Raw genomic sequence first — 20,516 nt, 5'->3', positions numbered from 1 at the left:
ATTAGCTGTCAATAACAGCTATTCTAGTTAATGTTGTGAGAATAGGCCTGTTGCAAGTAACAAAGAATCATGGAAATAATGGTTTCAAAGAAACATATATGTTAATATGATTCTAAAAAATGGCCCAATCTCAGTATAAACTGAAGGATTATTAAGATATTCAATAAAATAAAAGTGCAAAATTCTCCAATCGGCCATTATTACTGAAACGCCAATCAGAAGCGTTCCAAACAGTGACGTCATCAATCCATAACATATTTCTTAGAGCAACATAGACAACCTCATTGACCGAAATCTATACGTCCTCACCAAAGAGTTCGAAAGGTGCAAAAAAAAAAATATTTCGCCACTAAACATTTATTACGTCCAATAAATATTATTACACGATATAAAATAGATATCTATTTGTTATTATTTAAATAAAATGCTAAATAATACGATATTTCAACAACAAACTTTTTTAATTATTTGGCTGAATGGAACTATCATTGCCATGTTGGCTGTCGTAATTAGAAAAAATGAAAAATTAAAAAGTAAAACCGGCGCTCGGTGATTTTCACTCAAAATTTACATGTATCTAAATAATTCATCTTAAACTGCAACCGTGTGAGAGTTTTTGTGTAAAATGAGTTATTGTGATAAATTGTTGTAATGTATTTATCATCCCTAATCGTAATATATGGTGCTGAATTAACAATATCATTCGGATTCAAGGGAAATTCGTAACTGTAAGTATGTAAACAATGTCTACCACCCTACCACCAACTAAATAATGACGTCACAAATGGCATGCGAGGCGTTTTCGCGCGAAGTTTAAACTAGCTATAATAAAATGCAATTATCTATGTTAAATCTTATGAGTATAGCTGAAATATTGTGTTTTTCGGAACCAATACAAGTGTACCGACAATAATAAAAGGGATTTCAAAATTTGTCATCAGGCCTATTATGACATCTGTCATTTAAATTCATCACGTTTAATAGTACATTACTACAGAGGCCGGGACGAAAGGTGTTGCCGGCCGAAGACATATAGACGGCCGAGCGAAGCGAGGCTGGATAGGTCTGAGCGCGGGCAACCCCATTTCCCGCCGAGGTATGTATAGTGCTTTTCTCAAACATGCAATGAAATAAATAAAATAAAAAATCCACGAAACCCAAGTTTTATTTATAGAAAAAACTAAAAGTAAACTACACCCAAAATATAACCAACACGTACCTATATCATTATCACGCGTATGTGTATTTTTACTACCCGTATATTTTCATGTATCTTTGATTTTTTCGCCTTGTATCCGTCTGACTGTCGTTTTCGTCACATAAATTTACAGTCTTTCATGTTGATATCATGTTTCACATACATCGTTGCTTTATGCATGGAGTAAATAAGTATAATTTCCACAGTGTTGACGAATTTGTAGTTACATTCATTTAAAATATGCCACAAAACTGTTTCTAATAAACTGTAACCCATTTTTCTTAGTTTCTCAAATAATAAAATTGCCATAAGCAACCATATACATACTTCGTCTTTGACTTGGCGGCAGAGGCAGCAAGTTATTAAAATAAATTCTGCTTACGCTGCCAATTCCAACACCTACGATTACAATTAATATTAATTTCATTATTTCGTCGGAACTCATATTAAAGTACGACGCACCATAAATCCAATAAAACAGAATGAATATTTTTCAACTTTACCTCCATAACAATTTAAAAAATATAATTACGCGTGTTTGAGTAGACCTTTTTACCGCTAACGTTTAGATGAAATATTTTAAATCTTTTTATTTGTGTAGTTAAATTTATAATTTAAAATTATAAAATTATAGAATGTATTTTTATTAAGTTCATGTTGCAAACATTGTTTTTTGTTTTTTTTTTATAGGCGTAGTGGCAGAGTGTCATTACGAACCATAAAGCAAATACTGCCTCTAGTTTTTTTTGAATGGATCAATGCCACGATGCTGTGTCACAAATATCTGTGAAATGAAAATTAAAAAAGAGAACTTTGCCGGCCTAGGCCTGCAAGATGTGTATGAAATTCCATTAACGACCTTTTGTCCTAGCCGCACCTGAAACGTCATACTTCGCAGCCTATTATAAGGAACATAACATCAATATTTCATTGCATGTTTGAGAAAAAAACATTACTTGTATTGAACTGACAGGTGTCAAAATTAGCTTCAAAGCAGCGGGTAATATTATTCTGATGTAGTGAAGATGACACTAACAGGTATTTATTACCTCCGCTTGTATTTGCATAAATGCCTTGAGCAGACGCATTACATTTACATAACTACATCTAATTTCTACCACGTCTAGATATGCACATTTTAAATACCAATTCATTAAGAAAAACCAACTTCAAAAAGGATAAAATAAAATATGCGCTATATGCTTTTATATGCGCTAGCAACTGAAAATGAAACTTGGAACTACCTATCTATGTACTTTCAAATAATAAAAAAACAAGTTCTAAGATAACATATATACAAAAAATACGGTTAAAATGGTAAACTCAGGAAGATCAAAAGAGAAGATAATAATCAGGAAGAGATTGCTCTTTCGCGACACTCACGTGTTATCTTGTATGTTGTCTGAATAAATGAATAATTTATTAATTGCAATAACATGGTTTGCAATCGTACATAACAAGAAAAACAGTATTATATCATGTTTGGCCACAAATGACAAGCTAAACTAAAAATAAAAATTTTAAATCTAAATTTTTATTACATTATTTACATCTTTATTCAGTGTTTTGGTATTTGAGATGTGCAATAAAGATTTATAAAAATATATTGTAATCTAACAATTGTGTTACAATTACGAATAATGAAATCTTTCGGCTATACTCGAACAGGGGGCCGATTTTTGAATTTCGACCGCTCGATTTCGTGTATTTCGTTCAATAATATCTCCAGTACCCGGCATTTAAATTCTACTAATAGAATTGAAAACGAGTGGTCAATACCACTCAATTCCCAATTTCTAACACTCGTATTTCAAAAATTTGCATTTCGTTGTTTTCCACCGATTTTCGAGTGACGAAATCGAACGCTCAAAATTCAAATATCGGCCCCCAGGTCAATCATTCGAGTAATTCGGCCACAGGACGAGTGTTGGGAAGTCCATAAGCCAAGCCCTAGATACGATGCCACATGATATTGACCTAATAATTCCGGTCACGCACGAGAAAGCGGCGGTCGAATAACAAACATTTTTTTTAAATAGTGTACCAAAAAATTGGACGGCAGAATTTAGAAATGAGTACGAAACTTGAAGGTCTACTTATTATAGCCTGATTGTGATTAGCCTGGAAGGTGCGAGGTTCGTAGGATAACGTTCTAAATATAAGGATCGGCGAAATGGGGTGATGTTGGGGCTATATATATTTAGTGCCGTTCACATCGCGTCTCATTCTTACTTTTCCGTAATAGGTAAATGCTCATATTAGTCTTTTAAGTATTTACTCGAAGTATGGGATGGGCATATTGTCTTCTTGATAAAATGGGTTGAATGTGAAGAGTCTAAGCTACTCCATGAGAAGCTCGGAGGAGGAGAAGTATACCATTTTGTAACAGCTTAACAAAAACTGATGTCTTTCTATATAGAAAAATTAAGACTGAAAAAGATATACTTTTGAACGCAAATTTTAGAATATTATCTATTTTTAAAAAGTTATTTGGTATGTCAGATACTTTTGGCGCGTTGTTTCATCCATCCATGGTATGTTGGTATGTTTCTTTTTTACAAAAACAAAGACAACATGTTCAGATCTCTATTTTTTATGTTCTTATATATTTTGACAATTTTTTTCATCATCGGGTACGCAAAAACTAGCGTGCTTAGGTACATCATGCCAGTGAAATATAATAATCTGTAATGTACACATTCATTTGGCAAACAACATCCCGCCTAGCCAAGGTGACAATCGCTTGCGCTTCGCCATCGAATCGCTTTGTGTCTCTCTATCACTCTTCTATATTAGTGTGACAGTGACAGTTGCGTTTCGTTCGCTATGGAGCGTTAGCGATTGGCATGTTGTCTACAGGGCCTGTCCCCTTTTCGATGCGTATCCGTGGCGGAGCAGCCGAGGTGCTAAATATAGTTGCGTTCTGTTAGTACCATTGTTTAGCAACTTTGACAATTTCTCCGCGGTAACGAATGGTTATGTGCAAAAAGATACCAAAAAATAATATAAGAACAACAAGACATACATATATTGTCGGCACTGCCTTTAACATAATTATTATTAAAACTATTAATCTACAAGAATAATTCTATAATTAATTTTGTTGACATTTCATATTAATTTTTATTGTATTTTATAATGTATTGTATATAGTATGCCATTGTGTCGTTTAATGTGTAATTTGTATCAGTGTATTATGGGCTAAAAGCCTGAAATAAACGATATTTTATTTTATTTATTTATTTAATATTTATATATATATAGCGTAGTTAACCCTGCAAAGATTATTTTTTGCACGGCTTAGTGCCGTTTCACGGATAATTGTAGCATGGTATTAGGTAACATTTAAAATCTGGCATTAGGCAATAGAAAATGAAAGTCTTTTTGAGCATTAAGCTGCAAAAGACCACGAAGCTAACCGCAGCGGGGGGCACATTACACCACCTTATGCCTCTTGTCGGATACACCAGTTGTAATAGCTTGTATTGCTACAGCAAGGTGGATTTTAAATTTGAAGAATAAAAAGTGTTCTAGGTAAATAATGCAGTTAAAATGAAAATTATAGATTAATTAATATTTAAGTTCAACGAATAAGTGAAATGGATTATTAATGGGTCAATCATCTCATGATTATTATCTTCCTCGCGTAGTCCCGCTTTTTTTCCACGGCACATGGGAGCCTGGGGTCCGTTTAGCATCTAATGCCAAGAATTGATGTAGGCACTAGTTTTTTCGAAAGCAAATGCCATGATTCCAACCTAGAGGAGAAACTTAGCCTTATTGGGATTAGTCCGGTGTCCTCACGATGTTTCCCTTCACCGAAAAGTGACTGGTAAATATCTACTAAGTAATGATATAATGTAAAACTCATTGTACGAGCCGGAGTTTGCAAGTATTGTTAAATACGTTTGAAATTTAAGAGGTTATGTTTCTCTTATTAACCCTATAAGAAGCATAATACCCCTGTATCCATTTTTACTGTAAATTGAAGAAACTCTCTTTTTTACCTTTTTTCTACCTATTTTTTACATACTAATTATGAAGACAAGTGCGATCGTATTTTGTAGCATTGTGAAACAGTCAAAATAAGCCCAATTTAAAACTCGTTTTTCTGTTTGTAACATTAATGTGCATAATAAAATAACATGCGAGCGTAATGTAAAAATAACTCCGAGAAACACTTTATAAATTTACATACGAGAGTGGGATTCACGTTTTTTTTTGGAGTTACGGGTTCTGTGTGCTTTTTCAATACTATTTTCACGGTTCATTATCCAACTTTTCCGAAGAATGAAAATGTTTTGAGTGTAGGTATATGTAATTAATTGCCCTGCTGAGGTCCAAAAAGTTTGACAAATATCTAATGTGTGCGTTTTCTTTAGATTCGTCTAATTTGCAGGAGTGGCAATAGTTTTTTTTAATAGTAGTTGCATTTTAGCCTTTTATATTTATTTTTTTAAACGAACTGATTAAGCCAAATTGATATTGGCTCTTTATTGAGAAAATTGATACAGGGAAATAATAAATTGGTTACCCAATATCTCCTAAAATCGGAAACAACGCAAAGTATAAAAAGATCATAGTAAGCAATACTCCCGCTTAGTCTGAAAACAAATTCTGAATACAGTAAATTAATCACTGTTCTATAATAACAACAACAAAATGAGTTAATAAATAAGAGACATGCAGGACTCTAAAAACAAGAAATAACGAAGTTGTCGAGAGGAGTGTAAAAATAAAGATGGTCCGAAAGTGAAGGTGGTTACGTGCCGATAACCGGGACGCGTAATTCTGCGGCGAGCACAATACCTGCGGTCAGATTACACTGGACTAGTTCAATTTTATTATTTTCGTCTAACGCCATCTCTAGATACTTAAATTGAAATAGGCTGACCTGTGTTTGGCATTGTTTTTTTTTATGGTTTGGTGATGTAGGAATAAACTACTGTTTATCAATAGCACCACCCCATCATCTCGTCCTAAGGGAAAACTGGCGACAGATATGCATATGAGCAAGGCTCGCCCGTATCCTTAGCGGGGTCCTTGCTCACAAGAGCTGTGCGCGCGCCACATCGAAAAAAAAACTACTGTTTACCTATTACAAAAAAATGTAATGGTAGTTCTTAATGAATTGCACCGAATACAACTAAATGTATCATGTTAATCGTTTTCGAAAGGTGTAGACAATGGATATCATTACTTCAATAGTTTTGTTAGCTTGAATTACTGTTAGAAATACGTTTGTAAACTACGTATACATCCTGTAATTATTATACAGACCGTCAGAATTAGTTTCAAGTTAGATCATTAGTAACGATGTATTTGTAATATTTGTATGTTTTAAACGCTCATCCATTACAAACACGTTTGTAATGTACTAATGTACTTTGAAATAATTATCACTGGTCTGGGATTCAATATTTGACTTAGACTTATACTTATAGATAAACCTGTTCGTATAGATCTGATACGTTCTTTAACTAGGAATGGTTTACTAGTATCCTACGAAATTGATTTAAAACAAAGAAAACCATTCATGTGATCTATTTCAAAAATAATTCTTTTATTTAATGCCATACCAGACCCATAAAACTAGATAGTAATTACCCTAAAATAGGTCAAAGATAATTACAAATAAAAAACCGACATCCTGAAATAAACAGTCCACTAGCACAGTTTTGTTATTGTACAATTACGTGTATTTTTAACAAAAATTTCGACAATTTAAAAGCTTGTAGTTAAAGAAAACTAACCCACTAAGTCGAAGTAAAAGTTAAAAGATATTTTCCTATAATTCTTCCTCGTAGAGTCTTATACAAGATACAAGAGGACAGTGTTTTGTATGTATTTTTGGATCTAGGCCAATCCGACGTAGTACTTTGTGAAAATTGACTGAGAAGTATAAATTCTGTAACATTAGAAATTATTATTTTATTAATTTTTAATCGGTGTTTTAAAGTTAGATATGCATGTTGAGAAAACCAAAATGTGATATGTAGAACGAACGCTTTTACTTAATTGTGGAAGATGAAGCAACCATTTTGCAAACTAATTACACTTCTTAGGTGTCTAGGAAAACAAAAAGTGTTAAGTAATGCAGTTTGCATCTAAATAAAGGCAAGAAGTTGCTTGTTCAAAGTGGCGGAACTGATTTGTACAAGCCGTAAGTAGTTAACTCTTGAATTCTTGATTCCTCTTATTTTGCCATTGAGCTGGTCATTTTGACATATACCTCGTCGCCTGCCTGCTATACGGCCGCATCTCAAAATGTATGATTATATTGGAAACTTAATTTTATTATTATTACTTAAGATGATCATAAATTTTGTGATGATGTAGATGTGGCCGTATAGCAGGTCAGGCAGGCCGTAGGCAGGGGACGGCCTATGACCTGTCTGTCTATCGCTATTTTGATAGACGGGTCAAATTTCTTTCGTCAGATGGATAACTTATATCTCTTACCTTACCTTCCATGGCAGGATTGGAAGGATAAACAGATTAGCCTATATTGAATAATTTTACGGTTTAATATTAGCATGTCTCACAGCAGTTTAAATTAGATTAGCATATGTCAATTGCTAAAGCTTTCTACTTATATGTTATGTATTTTTTTAATCGGTCTTGTCTATACTACATCTTAGCAGTGAGAAGATAACAGACTAGGCATATATCTACTGACTTACCTCCTCATAATGCAAAAAGTATTATTTTTATGGATTTTTGGTGTGGTCCAACTCTCTTTTTTATAGCAACTATGTGAAAACTATTTAGCAGTATGTCATTCTTATTATCAGGTGTGTATGAAGATTTCAGGTTATGATTTCAAGTCCTGTTCTGCGCAATTTGTACATATGTAATTTATAGGTGAAATAGGTAACTCACGTAACACGCCGACTTATTTTACTCACTAGTTAAGTAATTCTTGTAAACAATGGGTGATTCATAAATCATAATGAATGGCGAGATGTCGTCACATTACCTAAAGAGACAGTTTCACTAATAGGTTAAAATAGTTATAGTTAGACTGTATGAACCTATGACCTACTCTACCATAGGTACTTAGGTACTCAAAAAGTTGCCTGCTGTCAAACTGCGTATTTATGTTTTTGAGCCATAAATGTACTTAAACATGTACTTATATGTAAAAGATTTGTTTACTCTCAATTATGCTTATAAAATGGTAATACATGGACCGTAGTTTATACGATTTCCTACGGCAAATTTCTAGTTTATTTAGATCTGTAACAGCCAAATTTACCCCTGAGATTGTGGCTTCTGTTTCTTCCAACATGAATTTCGGCAACAGAAAAGACAAAACAAATGTCCATGTTGTATGAGAAGTGTAAAAATAAACAAGGACTTAATTTGCAATTGGGTTTATGCTAGGTTTTGTATTAGGAATCCATTCATATAAAGAAGACGGGAAGTACCAATTTTTAAGCAATATTTGTCCCCTGTTTGGACTACTAGTACAGTCTAAATCAAACTTATTTTTTTGTGATCTATTTTTGCGTTATGGTATGTAATTACTGTTGCAGTTATCGCGTCGCATTCGCGTGGGAAGGGTCATGCGCACTGCACCGCGGCCGGGGGTCAAAACGCTCTAACCTCACAGCTGATCCTTTATAAACAACACATACATTCTCAATAAATTTCCCAGTGATGCATTATAGATCAAGTTAGACATCGCGACGCTTGTGGTCAAAACCCTTACCTTAGACTGTGGAGCATCAGATTGCATGTAGTAAAAAAGGAAAAACATCCAAGCAGTTCCGACGAGGAACATAATTTTCACGTTGCGCCTCATCTTGATTTGAAAATGGAATGCACTCACTAAAGGACGCTCGATTAGTTTTCGTTAGAGCACTGATTTGACGGTGGTTGAGCGTGGGTCGGCGGCGCGCGGCCGCGCTCTGAGCTGCGGCGTGCAAACTGAGCTAGTACACGAGATAATGACGGGCATGCGCGTATCGGTCCTCGACACCGTGGTCTAAAATAGACCTTACGCGAAGAAGAACGGTGCAATGTTTTTGTTACTTCCCTTGTATTGCCGCACTGGCAATTAGAGATGCTTTTTTTTAAACTGGGTTGTAATTGGATTTTAGGAGATCGAACTCTTGCGCTTTTCGATAAACAGGATTCAAGTAGAGTTTACTTTATCCAAAATATATACCCAAGCCAAGTACATGTGTAAATATTTCTCTTGATAAAACAGCTGTGACTTTAAAAAATACCCGAACGGTTTGAAAATGTAGATAGTTTGATTTCATATATACCTGGACAAAACGGGGTTTTTTTTTACATGATCAAAGAGATACTATTTCAGTTTTCGTTTCACTTTCAGTTGTGCATAAAATCTGAAATTAAGCGGATCAAAATAATAAGATGAACTAGAAAGCCTTTTGTTTTAAGAAAGTTTGAAACAAAGCTCGTCGAGACCGTTGTGCAGATTGATGTAAATAATATGTACAGTAACTCAAAATAATTCTCACGATTATAAATTATAAACTACTCAAATGGTCGGCACCCCACTATTGGTTGGAACCTTCATCTAACTTTAACATTATTTTAAGGCATTTGTGGTTATGTCATTCGTACGATATTTTACCTTTATCACAATAATACACATGTAGAGAAATGCAGGTAATTTAAAAGCACTTCGTGCGCTTGGCTACTTCTGAAGCTGATTGTACTTAAAGGGATCTCTTAAAAAACCAACGATCACAAATCCTGAATTTACAAACCGCCCCCGTTCTAACGATGGCAAAAAGCTCGTCCCCTTTTTGCCATCATCAAAAGGTTGGTTTTCCAAGTTATAAGTGAATTAAACCGATTTTCTTTTTTTCTAAAATAAATGCTCTTTCGATTTCGGGAAAGGGAAGAGAAAAAGTGTGTCATAATCCCCATACTATCATCGCATATTCTATTCCGAAGCATATATAATTGCTACCTAGCTAACCGAACGTGGAAAAAGTAGGTACACCTTCGTTTTATTAAAATCAAATAAACTATTTACCTACGCGTGACACGCTACGATGCTAAGGATTTAAAAAAGGGCCGGCCTAGATTGACACATTAAATTATTTATACATAGATATTTACTAATAAAGTTGAACAAAAGCTTCTTTTTAACACACTGAGTGCCGGGAACCCGCTTGGCGGGTTCTTTGTTGGTAGTCGCTTTCCTCTACAAAGCGGGAAATTGCTGGAATCGGCTACGAGCGTAGCGCTACGAAAAGTTGCCAGTGAATGCGTTAAATAAATGTTAAATTCCACCAATGGGGGCTCAATCACTACAACATTCTTTAATTAGTACTCTAGTTAGGTAATTTACTCCCTAGTGGAGTTTTCCTTTCAACGATAGAGCACGCTTATCTCGGTGTAGGTAGATGTTATATAAATCGAATTGACTTTTTCAATATTGGTTCAATATCAGACAGTGGACCACCTTCACGTTATTAGTATCCTAGTACATATTACAAATGTAGATACCTATCTATACCTATTCATATATCAATATATATATCTACGAGTATAGAATTGATAAATCGCGCCATCTAGCAGCGTTTTCCAAAACACAATGGTGACTACTATCTAACCAGTACCAGGGGTTTGCAAGTTCTATGTTATTGAAACAGGTGGCGTTTTTATTTACCTTCTGACTTGCGTTTTATGTATAGTTGCCATCAGATATATCGAAGCGGAGCGTCCGAGGTGCCCAAAAATATCTGAACACGTACTCTAACGCCTTGACAATAGAGGCGTGTTCAGATGTTTGTGAGCACCTTGGACGCTCCGAAAAAGCTGATGGCGACTGTACTTACGTAATTCATCATTTATTTCAACGTTAAGCTCAGCAACGCACAGAAAGGAATATGCTTAATTTTTAGGGTTCCGTAGTCAACTAGGAACCCTTATAGTTTCGTCATGTCCGACCCCAACATGGTCTTGGCCAGTTTATTTATTATAATTAGCTTCATCCTACTAATACATAGTCATTAGTATTAGGATGTATTAAATTTGAAATTTTGTATGTTCGGATATTTGGATGTTTAAATATTTGTTCTACAATCACGCAAAAATAGGTTAACTGTTTTATCTGAAATTTGGAATATATACGGATAGCTTAGCTTATTACAGGGATTATAGGCCTAATTAATATTATAGAATGGATAAGAATGTAGGACACTTTTTATACCGGAAATCATCTGCAGGATCAAAATGAAGGATAAAGTTAGTGCGGGGACGGAGTGGGAGGGAGATTCTAACGGCTAAACCAAATCGTAGCCAAAGGCTATCAAAAAAAACAACACCTACCCTTCCGCAGCATATAATAATATGCTATGTAAGTACAGTCATAGGTACTGCACTGAACGCACTTTTTGTTCAATAATGGCTTGCCCATCGTTTACTTTCATATTATTATGTAACATTCGCTGCTTGTGGGTATTCGCTTCAAATGTTTTGTTGGTAAAACAAATATATTAGTAGAAAAATATTGTTGTTTATTATTGTTAGTACGGGTCGGTACTCAGAAGCTTTCCAAAGCACTTCACTACTCGGAACAGAAAAGTTAATTAGGTAAGCTGTTTTGCAGCTTTTATTTTAATTATTACTAGTCAGGAGATGAGAAGCTTAAAAACACATCTTATAATAGTTATAATATAATTATTCACATACATATTAAGGTAACAATTTTGTTACGTATCATCAATAGATCGTCATGTAGGTACCTACCAAATCATATAACGCGACTTCGCTTAGAAAAAGGAAGTAAGTAAGATTTCGTCCATAACATATAGGTAGGTATATAACTATGTAGGTACCTACGTACACTTTTGAAAGACATACTTAATCCTTTTACCTATTTATCGTTTTACAACCATTTTGAAGTATATATACATGTCGTAGTCAGATCGTATAATCCGCCGTATTACATTACGGCTAGCCGTTATCAAAAACAGGGGCGTTTTGAAATGCGGCGGTTCGACGATTAGCCGGATTGTCATTGCGATACGTTCTTCAATAAGGCGGCCAACGTTTAGCCGCATCGTACTACTATTTTAGATTGTAGAGTGACCAGTTCTTTCGGTCGCCTACGTAACCGGAGTTTGACAATGTTTGCAATTTAATTTATTTTTACCATGGTCCCACCGTACTACATGTGTTTCTTTTCCAAAACATTTCCTTCACAACTTAAATAGACGGAGCCCCGCAAGCGGGGCTCCTATTTCTGGGCGGTTTGCCCTTCGGGCATCTGAAGCTACCTAACGAACCTAACCTACTTACCTACCTACGCTTTTTTCCCCAAAGTGTAATGTTTTCACGGACGTCTCACTAAATCAATAGGTAGGTAGGTTAGGTTCGTTAGGTAGCTTCAGATGCCCGAAGGGCAAACCGCTCAGAAATAGGAGCCCCGCGAAGCGGGGCTCCGTCTAGTTAAGTTGCGAAAGAAATGTTTTTTGAAAAGAAACAGTCCGACGAACTCCAGATTTGATGGACACCCCAGCGTTTGTCAGGCAGCGCCACGGGTGTTAAAAATGGGAACTAAAAACTGTCAAAGCGGCGGCTAATGACTCGCTGTATTACATTACGGCTAGCCGTGTTGAAGAACGTATGGCGCCGAATACATTCCGGCGGATTCTCATTCAGCCGCATTCAATCCGGCTAATCGTTAAACCGCCGCATTTCAAAACGCCCCTGTTTTTGAAAACGGCTAGCCGTAATGTAATACGGCGGATTATACGATCCGACTGCGACATACACACCACGTAGTTTATAACTAAAATATTGCAGATAACTTTATAGGTTTTTTGTCAAATAAAACTTGGTTTCCATATTTGGGCACTTCAATTGACGCTGAATATACAACCAAAGCGAATGGCAAATTGTATAGCGTAGTTAGCCCGGAGTCGTCATGGACGTTATGGTCCAATTTGTGCACTGTCTATAAAAGGAATAAATATTTGAATGAAACAATAGTCATTCACCCTTTCGTTCGTTCATCCCCGGTTTCCCGCCCGCAGAGTCCGCGCGCGATCCGCAGAGTACACTCGTCCCGCATCATTCACTCACGAACGAACTTTATTACGAACTTCTGAATTTTAAATTTATAAGTTTGTATTTATTTGTGTGTGTTTTTAAGTCAAGGGTGTTTTTAAAACAGTTTTTGTGGAGTGCGTAAGTTGGCACTATTTTATTTTGTGGTGAATTTGTTTTTCACTGATGGTTTGATTTAGTTAAGGTAGGTAATCATTTTAGATTAACATACGTATTTACTCTAGCAGTAAATATGTGACATTTCCTAATTTAAATATAAATATAAATATAAAATAAACAACTCAAGCGAAGACCGAGCTGCCATATTTCATTATTACGAGAAATAGCAACATAGTTAAAATCTTATTAAAATATACATAATTGGAAGAGATCCCTCTTAGGGATAATTTCGGCTTTATACTACACATTTATGTTTTATCTGATGTAACCCATATTCCTTTATTTTCGTATAATAAAGTGTTTACTTACCTACATATAAGAGTTGTTTGAGAACAATATTTTAATATGAAGAACTTTACTACTCGTATTTCCACTCCACCAAGTAGTGCTTTACTAGAGCAAATGCACGAGTCACATACTATAAAAATAAATGATTTTGATATTATAAGTGTACTTAGGTACCTTAATAGGTAGTAGTATAATTAGGTACTTAAATATTTATCTTGATCACACCATAATCTTGTCATCAGATATTTAAGTACCTGATGACAATAGGAGCAAGTATTAAGTAAGTAACTATAGTACACCTTTTAAAGAAAAACGGAGTATGAGAAATCGGAAAGCATAAAGTACCTACATCGAGAAAATCCCACTTACTCTATATTTTCATTTCAGTAAAAAAATCTTTATCATATTTTTTAGTGTTGTGGTTTGTTGTTGGTAATATTTATTACTTGTATATTCTTATTTTTTCATATTAGGTCCATGCACAGGTTATAGAACTCTACATTTTAAATCAATACTAAGTATACATTGGAACAACACAAACACTTTCGCGAAAACTAGAACATATGTATTATCATGATTTAACCTAGATTAAGTACAACTTAGACTAATAATAGTCGAACTGTAAAAAATAACCCATGGTTTTTGTATCGAATACCTACAAACTTAGAGGATATAACCAAACGGAGTAGTCATTAACAGGCGTTCCCCTCTGTCGAAAATAGGCGGCCAATGGTCATACACATTGTATGGAGTGACGTTTATCTGACATGGCTATTTTTACGTTACGTATACATTTGACGTGCCCCTCCCCCGCAAAAATCGGCAGACTGTTTTGAACCGAAAATTACAGAGGTTATATCCTCTAAGTCTAAGCCTACAAATATGTAATACAATTTGCCGATAGACGATTTAAAAAGTTCTCGTAATGCCAGTGATCCAGCTACCCACATACAACAGATATTCCTGCCCTTTGTAGTCTCGCAACATTACATACTCGTACGTAAATACCACTAACACGGGTTAAACAAAATTGTTCAGGTTGTTGCCTAACAAAAATATGCAAGCAAAATATTTGCTTTCATTTCACATCTAACACAAGCTAACACAAGAATTTCCCAATACTAACATACATAGTTTACTACCTATTCATTTTGTTGTCAATTGATTCACAGATATGATTTTAATAGCCAGCTCATAATTGTTATACTTATTGGGCGTTTTCAGAAATAAATATTGAAAACCTGATTCTTTCACATCTGGACGTTCTTGGGCTCATTCTACTCAGAATCGACAGCATTCTCCATCCCACCATTAAAAAAAGATGTCCCAAAATGTCCATTCCATTACGTCACGTTTTAGTATGAAATTTTTTTTCACTTGTATGTGCGTGACGTAGAGGAATGTACAATTTTCATACAAATTTTTGGGACATTTTATTTTATCATCAGAATTCAATATGCTAAGGATTCTGAGTTGAAAGAACCCAAAAACACCGGGATCTGTGAGAATCGGGTTCTCGATATTTATTTCTGAAAACGCCCTATTAGATTAAGTCTTATTAGCAAACTTGTTGAGTAATCAACGCTGTGCTTAGTAGAGTCTGTGCGGAAAGAGAACAGTCGTGGAATATATGGGAACTAATACATTTTATGACTCTCCTCTTTCCGTTCAGACTCAGGTATTAAATAGTTAAAAATATGTCATGTTATCGGGGTATGAAAATAAAACTGCCTAAATATGTATGTAGTTGAATAAAACCTCCGCAAGACTTAACCTACCTCAACATTTTCGGTGTATTTTAATTACTGCCAAAGTATTTGCAAACCATGCATCGATTAGCTTCGCATTGTACTCATTATTGACATGGCCCGATCCTTTGAAAATACAAGTCCACCAGACCCCCAAATCAAACAGCCACTTGTTTTAACCAACGAGGTCCGCAATAACGCTACCCTCGCCGTCATGTGCATCCCTCTTACAATTAGCGACAATATAAACACTTATTATGGACCTTAATGCTATACAAGGTGGGGTACGACTGTGCTGCTGACTGTTATAAAAAAGAACTTTGCAATGTGTGCACATATGGGAATTAGTTTTATATGAGGTGGGGGATAATTTTGTTAGCGTTATGTTGGGTTTAGTCTTTATTTAGTTCAGAGAGCCTCAAGTGACAATCGTGGATAGGAAACGCCAATGGAAACTGAAATAATGTAGAATGTATATGATCACGTGACATTTCGTTGCATCTGTCATTACTACACCTTATAAAACAAAGTCCTCCGCCGCGTCTGTCTGTTCGTGTGTTCATGTATCTTCGCGATAAACTCAAAAACTACTGAACGAATTTTCATGCGGTTTTCACATATCGATAAAATGATTCTTGGGGAAGGTTTAAATGTATAATTTGTTAACCCGTGTTAAGCCGGGGCGGGTCGCTAGTCATATATATATTTCTTTTTGATCGGTGTTTGTCGATGTAAGATTGTCATCTTGGCTAGGCCTCCAGATGTACTTGTGAATGTGAAGATAAAAGTGCATTTCTTGTTTCTTGATGTCATAAAGAACTTAAAAGTTTTTAAAAGATACTTTTTATCTAATACGAATCTTTTTAATAACGTCGCCGAAACTAAAATGGGTACAATTTGTACGGAAATCCCAAAAAAAAGTGTAGGTACCTGTTTTCATTGCTTTGTATAAAGTCACGAAGGAGTATTTGGCCGGTAATACGAGTTGGCGGAAATGTAAATATACTCGTGAATTTTTACACCCGGATTTGCACAAACCAACCTGAAGCTGCTAAAGGAATAAAACTAACCGACTGTATTGTACCGGCTGAAATTTCATCCGAAAAACTCGTTGGGTCTTATATTAGAGTTTTGTTATTGGGAAAGTATTATTAACATATGAAATATGCTTGTGTACTATTCAATTTTGAAGTATAGGTACATTAGGTACGCAACAATATGATAATGATTTGATAATAACCCCTGAAGAAAAGAAAATTGCACGATCATTAAGTAATTTTGATATTGAAAATTGTGTAACAGTTTAATATTTATTATTATATTTAGGTATATTTAGATTTACTCTAACGTCACAATGGGGCTTGCACACAAAATATTTACATGTCGGTTGGTATGTTACCTCTTCGCAGACTTAGGTTATATTTTTAGATAGATATATGTATATGTGTCCTAATACCAGTGCATTTACGAGTAGCTAATTTCGCTCACCTCTCTCCGAACACCACTATACCGATACCCGTGATATCTGGTGTCCTAATCGTATCGTAATTTGATCAGCCAATTAAGTATTAACGCGTGCCCAGTTTCTGTTATCCTTAATTACAACATAGTTTTGTTCACGTCATACGAGTAGACCAAATAATTTATAATAATATGTAATGTTAACTATGTATGCACATTATCCAATATTCAGCTGGTAAGATTAGATCCTGGTATAGTTATGCGTTTCAGTAATCATTGTTCATCTTCGACTGCACTCTTTGCCTTACTTATATTTACGTTATTTCCATATTTAAACTGTTTCCAGCGCCACTATCCCAGGGTCCAATAGCGACATGTCAGGCTAAATACAAGTAGATTTCACGCGCCTCATAAATTGGCACGATTTCTCATTCACGGTAATCCGTGTACAAAGTAGGGCAAAAGGACGTAAAAATAAATTCCCAGGGAATTACACCTTATTAGGCAATACATCCTTTTTAGTCTCCAATCGGCTAACGGAACACATTGCGTATGTACAGCTCGTCTGAATCTACTCGTTAGAGGCCGGGCGGGTCTAATACAAAATGCAGGTACGAAATTATGCCTTTTCAATTTTCAGGTAGCGTTCTCATAGTACTGACGCTAATAACGGTAGGTAACGGTACAATAAAGATGAAAAGCACTAAAATTTTATTTGCTTCTGTTGGAGAATGTCGGGTTGTAATATTTATGTGACATTAACCACACTAGTTAGTCTGGAACTCATAAAATATATATTTGATATGGAAGGATATTTCTTTCTATTTCTAATATTATGCAAAAACCAATCATAAAAAATTATCTACCTACCATCTTCTTTCCAATACTTACATAAGCCATCCAAAATATTTATTTTGTAATTAATCTAAAACTTTCCTTGGCAGTAAGAATAATGTTAATAAAACACTCAAAATGACAATCTTCAAAGTCACTTATAAAATAACATATTCCATCCAACAGCACAAACATAAATCCCGAAATCAAAATCAAATAATGTAAGGAGCATGCACCCAAAATTGTAACCAAAGTCTAACCGGATACAAGTTAATAGTTACAAGAACGATTTGAAAATATTTCATGTACGCTGCGAGAAGTCTTTTAACAGTTTTCTAAGAACAAAGAGCGAAATAACTGTTATGTATTTTGCTTGGGCCCGGCATCTGTAAGTTCCAAGGGAGAAGTTATAAGAATAACAAGTTTCAGAGTTAACGGAGTGTATTCGATTACATAAACCGTGCGTTTGCGGGAGATTATTTTTGTTTGGAGTTTTGCCGTAATGTTTTGTCGTAACGTTTGAAAAATAGGAAGGTATGCATTTTGTAGTCTAAAACATTTAAAAGAGTTGCCCAAGAATTCTGGAAGAAATCTATTACTTCTATTAGTACCACACATCCAAGAATTATTACTCCGTATTACTACGAGTACTTAAGTACATGTCGCAGTTATCTGGGTGAGTCAAAATAATTACATTTGTCACGCCAACGGCAGACGCAGTAATTAATCAATTAGAACTTGAATTGCCAGTTTGGATCCCCAATTTATTTGCAAGATTAAAATGATACTATATTGCAAGGAAAGGACCGTTTGATTCATAACTTAAAAAATAAGTGGCGGATCTAGCTGCGTTATTTAAGCAACTAAACTCCATTGGATTCTTGGATCTTGGCTGGTACAGGTTTTAAATCTAGTTGCACTCAAATTTTATTTAGTTTCATTTGTTCCGTTGTCTGTAGGCAATCAAATTTTAGACCCATTTCCCATTATTCGATTGAGCTGAAACTTCACATACTTTTACTTGTGTAAGTTGGATGACAATGCGATGCGATATTATAGTACCGTCGAGCTGATCTGACAATGGAGACCGGGGGTGGTCATGGGTCAAACAGATCACTGTGTTATGTCTTTCCTGTAGACATACACAAGAGTTAAGGGCTATAAAGGTTAATTTTCTTATTTAACCCTTATCCACGTGAAAAGGTCCTCCTTTTATTTAAATAACTATGATAAAATCATTACTTATATGCCCACAAGCTGTTAACTATTGCCCACAGGAGAGAAAACTAGTGTGTTATCGCTAACAGCACATTTTTCTCTCCTGTGGGCAATAGTTAACAGCTTGTGGGCATGTAAGCAATGATTTTATCATAGTTCTCTAAATAAAAGGAGGACCTTTTCACGTGGATAAGGGTTAAAAAAGAAAATTAACCTTTACAGCCCTTAACTCTTGTGTATGTCTACAGGAAAGACATAACACAGTGATCTGTTTGACCCTCACAGGAACTGTGATAAAACAACGCAACCTCATTCTATTTGGGTTTGTTAGAATAATCTCGATGAGTATTAGCAGGGGGGGTGTCACTACGCAGTTTAGGTACATTTGGCCGGCGCGCCGCCCGGAGCGGCAGGCGTATGGCAGTGGGCGCCGCTCGGCTCGCACGATAGTCGTGTCACGTGGCGCTCGCGCAAAGAAAATTCACGGTTCGTGCGCGGTTATAAGTTTTAATTTTGTTGCAGGCGGCGAGTATAATTTTATACCTAAATCTGACTTTTGTGAGGGAGTGAATTTTCTGTACGGTAGTACTATTAGTTATTCTGTGGTATTAGTTGACTCTTGAAAAAAAGTACAGTCAGCGTTAAAAGCTTGTAGAGTCTGAGCGGAAAGAGAAGAGCAGTGGAATGTATGGCGCCAATACATTCCACGACTCTTCTCCTTCCCAACAGACACTATCAAAAATTAAATTTGACAATAAACTGATTTCTTATATGGCTATAGACATTCATATTTATAAAGATTTAAGAAATACTAGTATTCGTTAGTGATTACCTGATTACAGTACAGTGACATATAATAGAAAAAAACGCAGAATGACGATGGAAACGGCAATAAAGGTCGCTAACTTCTTGGAATTTCGTAATTTGTAGGTTGGCTGTGTAACACTTGAAAGGGAAATTCACTGCTTCTGTAATGAAAGTTATAAAACTTGAGTTAACATGCTTTGGTAACGGGGCGATGTTTATGTTCTTCGTTGGTATCTAATTGTTATTTCTAATGAATGTGAAAATTGTGAAGCAAAGGAGTTATTTTGATTACCTAAGGTATAACTCATTTTAAATGTAAATTTCATTTATTATGATTAAGCCAGAGATATATATTTCATCAATTACGCTTAGGTTAGGACAGATAGGGTCCACCCCTACTTATATTACCTTAAAAATATGTTACACGCCTTCCAAAAGATTGTAGGTAAGTCAATAATAGGTATGTTACCACAGCAAAAAGGCGGCAAAAGTATGATTCTTAATTGCACTACAAATAAAATCACATATTTTACACAATTTTTCGACCTTCGTTGTGTAGCATAATTTATTATTGTAGGCACATGATTTTACTACTTTTAATTATGACTGCATAGAAATCCATTATTTTTTATTTAATGTAAATAAGAACCAAAATTGTCCTGAAGTCGTTAAACATAGTCCGAGTGTATTTTATAAATATGCTTTGGAACTGAAACGAATTACTTTTATGGCGCGCAGCGACA

The 20,516-nt window shown here is 35.2% G+C and overlaps 1 protein-coding gene across 1 annotated transcript in view; it reads right to left on the bottom strand.

Annotated features, from left to right (window-relative positions):
* The window catches only part of LOC134797335 (polypeptide N-acetylgalactosaminyltransferase 2), a 78,586-nt gene extending 69,447 nt beyond the window's left edge, over positions 1 to 9,139 (bottom strand). The window contains exon 1 of the mRNA XM_063769559.1: positions 8,913 to 9,139. Coding sequence (XP_063625629.1) covers positions 8,913 to 9,005 — 93 coding nt within the window. The 5' untranslated portion in view covers positions 9,006 to 9,139. The remainder of the gene's footprint in view (positions 1 to 8,912) is intronic.
* Positions 9,140 to 20,516: the final 11,377 nt, after the last annotated feature.

Source organism: Cydia splendana, chromosome 1 (assembly GCF_910591565.1).
Source record: "Cydia splendana chromosome 1, ilCydSple1.2, whole genome shotgun sequence".
Classification (NCBI taxonomy): domain Eukaryota; kingdom Metazoa; phylum Arthropoda; class Insecta; order Lepidoptera; family Tortricidae; genus Cydia; species Cydia splendana.
The sequence above is the reverse complement of the archived record's forward strand: the minus strand, read 5'-3'. Positions and strand labels throughout refer to the sequence as shown.